Source organism: Dreissena polymorpha, chromosome 4, assembly GCF_020536995.1.
Source record: "Dreissena polymorpha isolate Duluth1 chromosome 4, UMN_Dpol_1.0, whole genome shotgun sequence".
NCBI lineage: Eukaryota > Metazoa > Mollusca > Bivalvia > Myida > Dreissenidae > Dreissena > Dreissena polymorpha.
In genome coordinates this window covers 58,016,534-58,029,890 of record NC_068358.1, presented here as the reverse complement: position 1 = coordinate 58,029,890, position 13,357 = coordinate 58,016,534, and the positions used below count along the sequence as shown (strand labels likewise).

Sequence of the window (13,357 nt, the reverse complement as noted above, 5' to 3'; positions counted from 1 at the left end):
ACATCTGTTCTCATACAAAATTATACCACGAATACATTGGAAGATTACCTCTGAAATCAATTATGCATGTACATGTATATAGTCAATGAATATCTGATCCTGCTTAAACCTTTCCCATTAAGAAGCAAAGTGAAAATGGCTATGTGCAAACAGCATAAAACCAGAACAGCCTGCAAGTTACTCGCAGTCTGTTCAGGTTTTATGCTGTTTGCTGCTCATCAGTAACTTAGGTTTGGAAATGAAGCCTTTGAAACTTGAATCTAGTAAGAAAGGTATTTAATTAACTTAAACTTTCTAAGGGACAACAGACGCGTGAAAATATGTATCTAAGTGGCAAACAGTTTGGATCCAGATGAGACGCCACAAAACGTGGCGTCTCATCAGGATCCAAACTGTTTGCTATTCTGGCAGTATTCTTTGAAAAAAAAATCGAAAAAAATGCTTATTTTAGAAATTCAGCAGACGATATTTTAGCAGACCACAAATTTCCCAGCATGCAAAGGGTTAACCCATGACAACCGAACATCCTGCACTAGGTAAGATACCGGCCCATACCTCATGCAGTCCTGACACCTGTGAGGTGACCTCCAGCAGCTGGTCCTGCTGTGATGCCACGGGGCCGTTCAGAATGGAGTCGTGGGAGGGGGCCTGTATCTCCAGGATGCTCGGCTCTTGTGTATCGTGATCTGTTTTATAAGACGCGCAAAGAACTTAGAGATACTTTTTATATGGGCTTGATATTACCCATAGAAAAAGTAGCTTATTATTTGAGAGCGTCAACAAGTTGGATTATGGTAAAAGAAAATGTGAAAATAGCAGCAACTAGATTTACTGTTTGTCAGCCGCAAATGCATCTCTTTAAGTCCAACAGGTTTGGGTTTTTTCCCCGCCACTTTAACCAGTAAATTGGCTATATTATGGCGTTGAATTAACCTGATTATATTGTATTACTTTTAAACTGTATTTCAGCCGTATGATGGTGGTTTTACCTTCTAAATATTTCCCTGGCATGCTTTGCATATCTGAGCTGATTACATGTACTTAGTGTCATTAACTGTTCACTGCCCTGCATGAGAAATAGGCAGGTACAAAATGTCTATTGAAATACTAACATGAACATTTCTTGCCCCAGTTATAAGGGCCATTTGAACTCAGCCCACCAAATTAACAGTCCAGGATTGAACCAACTGAGCAAGCAAGATCCCCGAGACTGCTTTGTATAAATGCTGATGGCAGTCAATTTGCAATTCATGTGAATTCATTGGGAGCCAAATGTAATCTTTTGGACTAAGTCTGCTACACATTTTATTTAATGATTGTGTAACAAACAGATAATTGCAATTTATATTTATGAGGAACTCAAAATTGTTAATGATGTGCATGCTCCCATAAACATTTAAAAGGGAGCATATGTTTTCCACTGTGTCCATCATTTATGGAACCTGCTAGTCTGGAATACTTCTTCCCAACAAAAGACTTGAACCACACACAACTTCAAGTGGAGCTTCATTTCCAAGAGGAGGTTTGCAAACTACTCTTACATGAGAGCCATGCGTAAATCAGTCTTATGCCATATGCGTCAAATATAACTCCAGCCCAGCCTGTGCATTTGCCTAGTCTGGTCAGAAGGTACACTGTCTGCAAATGAGACCACAAAATCTTGCAAGGCTTTATAGCTGACAGTGTAGCCCCTGACCAGACTGCAGGAATGTTGAACACATAAGGCATAAGACAAATGTTCCCAGTACACTGCTCATTTAAGTTCTGCTTCAAGTATTGTCAGAGGATTATGGTGTGTTTTTTAAAACATTCTGTAATAAGAGAATTCTGCATAAATTCTTGATAAATGTATTTTGCGGAAGAAATCTTGCTGCATTTTTATGTTATTTTACATTCCGGTCGCTAATTACAATTACAGGATGATATCTTTAAAGTGTGGATAGATTAAACAAGTACAGTAAAATGATCTTTAAAAATATGAGACAACACTCTACGCACATGCATTAAGCCTGATGTTCCCAGAGTGCGACTTAATTGTTAATCTTACATCTTGGCATGGAGATGATCTCTACAGAATTAAGACAAGCCCTCTTAATGCTGGGCGTGTTGAGACAACTGTTGAACTGGAAACGGTCCGAGACCAGACCCTGTCCACTGGCTGATGACTCTGAAAAAATATATAGCAATATTTTGTCAATATTTTATTAACTGTTCATTATTCATCTGTATATAAAACTGATCATAAGAGTTAATCTATTCATATTAGGTTGACTGAGCCACAACTATGTTTTAAGTTGACATAGAATTATGCACTTCTGTTAAATCATCGTTATAGTTAATTGGGTTGATAATATCAAAGTATTATAACTAGTGATGTCACGATGATCGAATGAAATAAATTAATCGTTGTTGAATGAAAAAGTCAGCGGTAATCGCTTCTGTAACCGGAAAATCGAGGTCGCTGATTTAGTAGATAATCATTGAAAAGATTGAAAATGAGATAAACTCAGTCAAAAGTCAGTGGTTAGTATCTGTGTTCATTAATTACACAGTTTAAAACACTTCCCTTTATTTATATTGTTTTACATATAACACCTTGACCTTTGACCTAGTGACCCAATTTCAATAGGGTAATCTACTGGCAAAGGCCAATGCACATGGTAAGTATCAAGCCAATTGGTCAATCCATTCACAACTTATTGATCGGAAACGAACTGGTGTACTAACAGACCAACTGACCAACATCCAGCAGAACAATTTACCCCCTCTTCCTCCAAGGGGAACATAAAGTATGCATATTTACAAACAAAATTCAACAAAGAAATAAGTTGTACGAAAACCAGATGAAGGAAAAGAATAATGTTTGAGAAAGCAACAGGATGCTTCTTAAAATGAGCGAGGTGAAAATACATACAAGTCTATTGACATTTTTTTTTAATTTTCTCCATACAGGGATACATTGATCAAATGCTAACGATAAAAGTTTTCTAACATAGTCTTTTGATTTTGCATTGAACATTTACAAACAATATCTGAAAACTAAAATGATGGATGTTTCTGGATGATGCCCTTTGCCAATATATGGGTAAATTGTGTGAAAACAAATAAGTATTCCAAAGATAATAGCTCCCTGAAAACTTACTGGAGAAAAACGACATGACAATATGCGCATATGTCAACTATGAAATGGCATTGATTGTATATAAAGTTTCCTCAAATTTGGATCATAAATGTTTGAAACAAAAAGTGTGACAGATGAAATCACCTAAGAACAGATGGAAGGAAGGACTGACTTTGTGTTGACACAAAACTATCACCAACCAGAGAAATTTGTTTCAGACCAATGAAAATTCATCAAAATTAGAATACTAAAAGCTGCATAAAGCAGAGACTATATACATGCAGCCCTCTAAAAGGAAGCATAAAAAATATATTGCAAATGAAATGCATTTCAAATGATAGTCTACATTCAGTGTTTTTCTTCATCATTTTGGATCTCTTTGGATTGGGAAGAATAATGCCATTTTTACTAAAAAATGTGGAAATTACATCAATTGTTTTTTTGCTACAAATACTTTATAACTACGTTTACAAATGATTTCAATATACATGTTGTAATTCATTTACTAAGGTTAAACTTATAGAACTTGAAAGGAGATGAACTGAATGTTGAGACTTTTGAAAATAATATTTTTTTGTTATTTGAAACCTTCAATTGGGAATTTGTATGACATATTTGGGAAAAAATATATACTTTTCCCTCGGGAATGGGTTCCCATACCAGACCAAAATTTGAATGAAAACAAGAGATGTGTTCGTCAGAAACACAATGCCCCCTATTGCGCCGCTTTGAATTTTTTTTTTTTGACTTTTGACCTTGAAGGATGACCTTGACCTTGAACTTCCACCACTCAAAATGTGCAGCTTTATGTGAACGCCGCTTTGAATTATTTTTTTTGACACTTGTCCATGAAAGATGACCTTGACCTTGAAGGATGAACTTGACCTTGAACTTCCACCAGTCAAAATGTGCAGCTTCATGATAACGCCGCTTTGAAATTATTATTTTTTTGACCTTTGACCTTGAAGGATGACCTTGACCTTGAAGGATGACCTTGACCTTGAACTTCCACCACTCCAAATGTGCAGCTTCATGAGAACGCGGCTTTGAATTTATTTATTTTTACCTTTGACCTTGTAGGATGACCTTGACCTTGAAGGATGACCTTGGCCATGAACATCCACCACTCAAAATGTGCAGCTTCATGAGAACGCCTCTTTGAAATTTTTTAATTTTTTTTTACCTTTGACCTTGAAGGATAACTTTGACCTTGAACTTTCACCACTCAAAATGTGCAGCTTCATGAGATACACATGCATGCCAAATATCAAGTTGCTATCTTCAATATTAAAAAAGTTATGGCCAATGTTAAAGTTTTCGGACCGACAGTCGCCATATATTTGACATTTAACCTTGAAGGATGACCTTGACCTTCACCTTTCACCACTCAAAATGTTCAGCTCCATGAGATACACATGCATGCCAAATATCAAGTTGCTATCTTCAATATTGAAAAAGTTATGGCCAATGTTAAAGTTTTCGGACGGACAGACGCCATAAATTTGACATTTGACCTTGAAGGATGACCTTGACCTTTCACCACTCAAAATGTGCAGCTCCATGAGATACACATGCATGCCAAATATCAAGTTGCTATCTTCAATAGTGAAAAAGTTATGGCCAATGTTAAAGTTTTTTTTCGGACGGACGGACAGACTGACTGACATACTGACACACTGACATTCTGACGGACAGTTAAACTGCTATATGCCACCCTACCGGGGGCATAAAACCCACTTACATTCGGTCTGAACACCATCTGTAAATAGCAGCAAAAGGGAATCATAAAAAGGATGATGCAGTACCCTGCTAATTACCTCTGTATTTGTACCCAGTGTGTGATGCAGTACCCTGCTAATTACCTCTGTATTTGTACCCAGTGTGTGATGCAGTACCCTGCTTATTACCTCTGTATTTTTACCCAGTGTGTGATGCAGTACCCTGCTAATTACCTCTGTATTTGTACCCAGTGTGTCAAGTGTTACAGAGGATCAACCTTTGCAGTTTGCATGGACTCTTCCAAGACAGCATTAAGCAAGATTTGCCTATCACAAAACATAGACAATATGTACCTGGAGAGTACATGTGCACTTCCCTGGGAGAGCTGAACGTGACTTTTGACACCACTTCTGTAGGCTGTTGATCCGAATGGTAACTGCCAACCGACTCAAAGCTGGACCTTTCTGAACTGTCTACAATTAACAAACGCAAAATAATGTTTTTACTGATAATCGTGCTATCATTGATGAAACAAGAACAAAACTCATCTCAACGCCCGCCCCCCCCCTAATTTTGTGACCCCATATTAGACGTGGTACACTGCTAATAAAGATAATAATTCAACAGCAACTAGTGCAGCTGTTTATTGACATAAACAAGCTGTATAATAAGTCATAGCCATTTGCCTGATCAGGCATTGCATTCATTGTTTTAGGTTGGGTGTGTGTTTCTTTTAATTGTTGTTGCACCAACTCAAAACCATGCACATATATTTGCTATTTAAATTGCTTTACATTTGTACCACACACATTTTAATAATTGTACACCCTACAGAAACATTTTCAATGACTGTCATGCATAAAACTCAATATCTCTTACTGTTAGTTTCTGCAACATGGCGTACGGGCACAGTGTGGCTGGTCCCCTGTGAGACATGTCGCACAGGCTGGGATTCAGCGGGCGTTATCAGCTCATTAATGACCTGTTGATTCTGAGTCAGTGATTTTCTCTTAGACACACCTAGCAAACGGAAAAAAAAAAAGGTCCCAAGGACACAATAATAATTATAACAAGAGTACCATGGTCACAAAGATACACCTGTCAGTGGAAAATATGTTAAAAAAGTGTAAAGATTGGACAATCTCAATTGATTTCTCTTAGTTTACCTTGGACCTTAAACTGAGAAAATTGATCTGTGACCTGGGGAATTGGATATAGTGTATCACTAAGTGTGCTTCTAACTACTATAAAGTTATTTCAAAATCTTTAATTTGGTCAAGACTATGTTTTGATCTTTGACCTTGATTTGTGGGATTGACTTTGAACCTAATAACCTGATTCTTATATAGACACTCTGTCTTACCATGCTTATTACTTCTGCAAAGTTACATGAAAATACATTTGTACAATTTTATGGTCAAGACAAAGAGTAAATTACACTTTTTGTTTTTTTACCTTAGACCTTAAATTGTGACCTGCTTCTTGCACACTTTAATTATTCCTATTGATGATGGTGAACACTTCAGACAAGTTTTATGAAAATATCATCAGTGCAAACATCTAATGCATGTGAACATATTTTTAATACAAACATAATACTATAAAATTGTTGCTTTCATCTTCTACCAAAATAATGTCCATTTTGCAAGACTTTTTTATTTTTTTATTTTTAATACATACCTTGGGACAAACGTCCCTCTGGAGCAGACTTTGGTCTGACACTGGTCTAAATGAAAATTGTAGATAATTATGAATAAAAGGAAAGTAAGAGTAAACGAGTCTTCTCAATTGAGTTTGGGGCTGACATGAGGGCATGTAGAGTTTTTAGAAGCATAATGTATGTTAACTTAGGTTATAGGTGAGAATAAGGCACTCAGAAAATTTAATGATTCAGTGTTCACAATTTGTCATATATAAAAAGTTGCCATGAGTAGAGAAACTTGAATTCTAAAAAAAAAACACTAGAGCCATCACAGAAAGCTTGGATACAATCATCTTTGATTTAATGCAGACTGGTGTAGTCAATGACTCAAAGAATTATGTGATAGTTTGTTTAAATAATTGTAGTTGTTATAATTGATACCGTAATGAAATCGGACAGAAACCCCTAAACATATCATTTTCCTGACACTGATGAATAAGTTGTACTGTTCTAATCATTCTTTGAAAGTCTTAAAATTATGATCTTACTTGAAAATGTGCAGTGTAAAAATATATGTAAAATTGTGTATACTTTCATGGTTGTTTTCTTTGGGCCAGGGTTGAGCTGGGATTGTTTTTTCTGCACCAGGTCAAGAATCTCAGTGCACATTATAATCTTGCGTTCCACAAAACCTTTCCCAAAGAACTGCTCCTTAGTGATGGGTGGTTTGTAGGCAAAAATATCTCTCAACACCTGGTAATACAGCAAAGAATGCCAAACTTTTAAGAATATGATAACATATATGTATCTGCGAGAACATTTCGAGCATTCTTCTACACTCAATAATTGTTTCAACAAGATATTAGTGTTATTACCGGTAATCGTGGACAATTTATTAATTTAAATATCTTAGCAACAATTATTATACCTTCAATCATAATTATATACAAAAATAATTTCATAACATAATTTTCTTATCAAGATAAAAATTAATATGATATATTATGATATCTAAATTTCACAGAAATATATAATTTATGTGGTGCAGTTTTATCTAATACCCCCCTCACACAAACACAAACTTTCATACTTGATTGTCTTCATTGTTCATAACCAATGATTGCAAAATCCCAAGTTTCATTATACTTGGTCAATGAAAATGATGGAAACCACCTCTTTGATGTGACCCCATACAAACCATCTGCCTGCTGTACCCAAATCTACTTCCTGGGTAATCAAGATTTTCAACTTTTCATTGAAAACATCTTTGCCTCAAAAACAAATCAAAATATCTTGACGAATTTATGCATACACACTTGCAATTTTATTACACCTTATATATTGCTTCCATGAACCTGGCATCAGATTTTCCATATAGCTCAATGTCTTTGCCCAGGATGAGCTCAGCAACTGCTGGACTGAAGCTGGTGAAGGCGTAGTGGTAGACTGGCAAAAAAGCATTTGGAGCACCCTCACTAACACTGAAAATCACAAAAGAAAATTATACACAAGCTTGTGTTAATTGTAAGAATATGAATACAAAGAAAAACATATACAGGTTCAAAGTCTTTGACCAGACGATACTTTTAAATCACTCACCAAGTAGGAGAATGATCTAGATCACAAAAGGTACAAGGTGCTAAAAAGGGGCAGGGTGCAAAAGCAATCTGTATGGGGACATTTTCTAATAATTTGCTATATCCAAGGACTTCGTTTGCAATGAAGGTTTTGAAGCATAGAATGATCATGTGTCATTGAAAACCGGTATATGCAAAATCATATTAAATTTTAATAGATTTATAAACTGTTTAATAAAAGAAAGAAAGGCAGCGTAATTTAGGTTTGCCTTCTAGTAAAACATTAAGGACCAAATCTTAGTTTCCAGCTTTTAAACAACTCAACAATAATACCAATCACATTGCAATTTCAAAACCTTAAAACTATTTCATGTAATATTTTAATTGAATTTTAATTTAACAAGTACCCTGTGATATCTATTTCTTCTACATATTTCATTTCTTTGAGCCTTTTTTTCAACTTGCGGATGTTGTTACCAAGATCTCCTGTTGCCATGATTTTGTAAACCTGAAGAGGTAAAAATAAATATAAAGTTTGAAGTACATGTAAGTATGAAATTATATGAAGACATACGATTCCAGAGATGGAAAATACTTTGCTTTAAGATAAACACAAGAGGAACAATGTGCCAACCAAAGGGCTTTAACCCACATCACAGGAACAAATGTTGCACTTAAGTCTTTAACAACTAGGCCATTATTGGTTTTAACTTATTTATTTAGCCTTGGCAATGCATCTCAATGTTTTGCATCTGTATTTACAATAGATTGTATATTTTATATGTTATATAAGCAATACAGAAATGGTCACAATATAAACATAAAACTGGACAATTCAAATTTATTTAATCACTTTGAGTTTGTAATGCGTTATTGTTTACCATTTGTAAAGGATGATAACACATATATAAGAAAATTCTTTTCAGTATGAGTATAAGCCATAAGTGTTATTTCGCTCACTAAAAAAACTGATGTCATAATAACATTTCAGTTCATTTCATGGAATACTAGGCTGAAATGTTTTGGTGAGTTTATTGGGGAAGTGTCGATGTGTCAACATTTCACGGTCAAAACTCTTTTTACTGAATGTGCCAGCTTTTTACAATGATTAAGGCAAATGAGATTGACTTATGCAACAAAAGTATATTCCTTTGTTTCAAAGTCGGAAATAAAGTTAAGTCAAAAGAAATTCATTGAAAGTTGGCCGTTTTATAATGGAAGCATTTAGACTACTCTGTACTGACTGTAGTGCATAGCTGAGATGTCGCGAATTCCTATTGCAAACGTATTTCAACAGGGCAATCAATGAGAGTTACCAATTAATACCATTATTAAATAAATTACTTAAACACAAACAACATATATCATACACGAATTAAAATACATACGGTTTAGCTGTAGTATTTTATTAATTTACTAATTTTGATAATAAAAACCGCCGATTTTTGTTGTCAATCACGCAGAGGCTTGAAAACCATGCACAGTGCGGCGCAATGTAACACCGGTAGCTTCCAGAAACATGTGAAACTTTTTCTATCAAGACTATTCAAATTTATGGGAAAACAGCGTCACAAGTTCAAAGATATATTGTGCGAAAAAATAGTGCATGTAAGCAGCTCTATTTTTTTTTCGAACATACACATTAACTCGGAATATCAAGTAATAAAACTCTTTCTTAGATCATGTTCAGACTAAAAACACATGCTTTGTACACAACTTTTGTAATGCTGCATTATATTTGTGATTTTTTAACGTATGTGCTCAAGATTAAGTATACAACGAATGATTTTGTTGAAGATGTACTTAAAACAAAAATATACACTACTTATACATGCTTTTTATTTAATAATAAGGACAGCGTTAAAGCAGACGCTGACGGGAACAAACTGACCGAGAGTGCCGAAGTCCTGAACAGGACTGAATACTGCAACGACCTCTATAATTACTCGCTTCAACCAGACCAAAGTCTCTTTCACAACGATCTCAAACAAGAAGCGAATCAGGAAAGTCCTCCATACTGAAGGCAGATGTGGAGGGGGAAGTTGGAAGTCTGAAGGCTTGGAGGAGACGAAGCTTCCCAAAGAGTGGACCCAGTCTATGGTCATAGAACTACCAAACATGACAATTTCAAGAATAACAGCACCCCAGCGTCATCAGCATTGAAAAACAAATGCAACACCAAAGTTAGCTCTTCCGCAATTTCATCGACTTTAATAAAGCTTTCGACCGCGTTTAGCATGATGGCCTATGGCAGGTTCTGAGAGATATAAGATTGGCAATGGGCTTGCGCAAGTCCCCACCAAGTACAAGCTCTACTTCGTAGTATCCATCCCACTGTTTGGATGCGAGACCTGCGCGCTTCACGCGGTCAAAGAATGTAGGAAACTGGCCTCTGAAGCACATGTGTCTACGCAGGCACGACTTTCTGCGAAAAGACTGTGCTTCAGGGCGAACCAAAGGTAGGTCGCCGCCGAAGGTAGGTCGAGGCTGTCAGAAGAAAAAGCGGATTGACAATGCGAAAGATAACAGGTTCCCACACATATATGATCTACTTAAGCCCACAACAAACCTGACTGGCGCGGGATTTCTGTGTTTTCGTTCCTCATTCCCCGCCCAACGACCAGACCGGTAAAGGAATGATGATGATGATGATGATGATTATGGTTGTTGTTGTTCATGATGGTAATGATGATGATGTATTGATTTTACTAAATGGAAAGCTTTAGTTGTAAGCAGCAAACAGTCATATTTCTACTTAGTGATGGAATTCCTCAAATTAGTTGTGGGGTACAATCACACACCCACCCGTGAATCTCCTGTAGACTCAAGTCTTATGGTGGTTGTGGATAGTGGATCGACACTCATCATCAGCATGGAGTCCCTCCGTCGTCAATGTTTCGCCCTTGAACCATGGACATCTCGGGAGGTTTGGGCCACCGTAGCTACGGTAAATGTCGATAGCTCTACTTCTTCCATTTTGTCTCGCCTCAGCAACAGCCAGCTCGTCGACCGTTCTACATCTTGGCATTTTCTGGATAGTCCACCGTCTATCCCTGCCAGTAGACCCAATTGCTGACATTATTCGGCACACGGAGACCGTTCTACATCTTGGCATTTTCTGGATAGTCCGCCGTCTATCCCTGTCAGTAGACCCAATTGCTGACATCAGTTGGCACACGGATTGTTCACAAAACCCTCTAGCGCCTACTTCTATGGGGAACAACCAATTACGCCATCCTCTTTGGTTGCTAGCTTCTAGCATCTCTGTGTACTTGGCCTTTTTCTCCCGTAGGCCTCCGCGCATCAGGTTTCCCAAGGTACGGTTAAGTCGATACAAATAAAATTTGACCAATAAATACGTTTTGTGGCAATGAGCGGATATCACAGTAACACGTATATTGAAAATAGGTTAACTGCTTTTACAGCCCTGAAAGAATACTTTTAACGCACTGTGAAACTGCAGTTAATATCGTTACTGCTTTTGCTTCTAGTACGGTACATTTGTTTGTAATGTTTCTGCGTCTGCTTAATAAACACTCATTACCCTCGGTACTTTTTAGTTATTAGTGCTACTAATTACGTTATAAGTTTGCTAAATGTTCTACTAAAACAAAAGATAGGCAAACTGTCGTTGCAAACTTCATTATCTATGTAATCATAATGTCTGTATTTAACAAATGTAAACATTTATTCTCCGCAAAAGGTCCAGATCAATTACTCAATTTCTCTATATGGCCCAAACGTCTTATTATCGACCTTTCAAAAACGTAGCTAGTAACTGGATTATCAGGGAAAGATTAATGAGAATTCAATATAAAAAAAACTAGATGAGAATTCAATTTAAATAAACCCAGAAAAAAATCGGCAGCGAGACCCATAAATTATCTGTTTCACGCAAATAGCAGGGACCGATTGACCCGCTTGCTTACATACTGCCCTCAAAACGGAACCAGGTTAGGTTGCTAACAAACTTAACCATAGTTGTCCACCAAATTTAAAATACATGGATAAATACGTGTGTAGTCCACCTTTGAGTTTTAAAGACCAACACTTCTCCTTACGAAGCTTTACGGGCCGCTACGCCACGAGGACATTACTAACATTCCCAACTAAGCTAGAACATGCAAATTCGTTGAATTGATATCCCCCGCCAAATAAAGTTTGTTTATGGAGAGGTGCACATACCTTGATATTTGGTATAATCGTAAAAAAACGTGTAGGGTAATCATTTTCATGCATTGCAATTCTCCTCTTTGATATCTATACACGCATGCAGAATCATATTGAAATCTTGTAGCGTATCTGAGATATAGCCCTGACCAGTTACGCAATACAAAAACAACAAATGGAAATAATTCTTATTTAAGAAAGTCTATGGTTATGGTTCTTGTGCATGGCAATTCTTCTCATTGGTATCAATACACCCATGAAGTTTAATGTTGAAGTCTTGTATGGTAACTGAGATATAGCCCTGATATGAAAAGTTAAATCATACAAAAACAAAGGGCAATAACTCTTATTTAAGAAAGTGTAGGGCTATGGTTCATGAGCATGGCATTTATCATTGGTATATATACACCAACGAAGTTGTTCTTCTGATACAACACTCCTTCCAAATAGAAACTTTTGTGCCGGCGCCTATTGGCCAAGGGGTGAGAACAGTACAAAAAAGTTTCATGTTGATATCTTATAAAGTTCCTGAGATATAGCCATGAAAGGTTTTTTGACAGATGGACGGACGAACTGGCAGAATGACAGACAGACGGACGAACGAACGGACGGACAAATTACACAATTCTATATCCATCAGCCTTTTGCGGGGCATACAAAGCTGGATTCGAGTTTACACCTTAATGATAAAACAAAGGTACATCATACTTGTTATTTTACTCAACAAACTAAATGTGTTCTGTTTAAGATGTACGTTCCGTTATGTACTTTTACCGTTTCAACTTCAAAACATTAGTTTTTATCTTAGGTAAAAATCAACAGTTAAAATAGGAAAATTCAAAACTTTATCAATCTTCGGACATTATACGTTTTCATTCAGGATTAAAATAGGCAATTGACACTTAACCATTGATCATCTAAGTTTATAAAACGTCATGGCAACTATAGGCCTATTCTTCGCATGCACTGATCAAATGGGGAAAAATCTTCTAAGCATATGAAAAATAAAAAATTTACGGAATAATATTAACAATATACAGCAATATTGTTGATTATAAAATACAGTTTCTTCATATGCACGTATCTGCATCGATAACACGTAGAAGAGATCTATACGACGTATGTCGA

At 36.4% G+C, this 13,357-nt stretch overlaps 1 protein-coding gene across 2 annotated transcripts in view; it reads right to left on the bottom strand.

Annotated features, from left to right (window-relative positions):
• The window catches only part of LOC127877864 (uncharacterized), a 28,188-nt gene extending 14,841 nt beyond the window's left edge, over positions 1 to 13,347 (bottom strand). Inside the window, exons 1-9 of one of the 2 annotated variants that reach the window (XM_052424162.1) lie at positions 13,268 to 13,347; positions 8,467 to 8,567; positions 7,816 to 7,963; positions 7,074 to 7,235; positions 6,521 to 6,566; positions 5,720 to 5,860; positions 5,194 to 5,313; positions 2,048 to 2,167; positions 556 to 686 (exon numbers count right to left, since the gene is read on the bottom strand). In XM_052424162.1, coding sequence (XP_052280122.1) covers positions 556 to 686; positions 2,048 to 2,167; positions 5,194 to 5,313; positions 5,720 to 5,860; positions 6,521 to 6,566; positions 7,074 to 7,235; positions 7,816 to 7,963; positions 8,467 to 8,567; positions 13,268 to 13,303 — 1,005 coding nt within the window. In that variant the 5' untranslated portion in view covers positions 13,304 to 13,347. Of the gene's footprint in view, positions 1 to 555; positions 687 to 2,047; positions 2,168 to 5,193; positions 5,314 to 5,719; positions 5,861 to 6,520; positions 6,567 to 7,073; positions 7,236 to 7,815; positions 7,964 to 8,466; positions 8,568 to 9,447; positions 9,554 to 13,267 lie in introns of those variants that run through there. The other variant, XM_052424163.1, reaches the window with a different exon arrangement.
• Between the last annotated feature and the right edge of the window lie 10 nt (positions 13,348 to 13,357).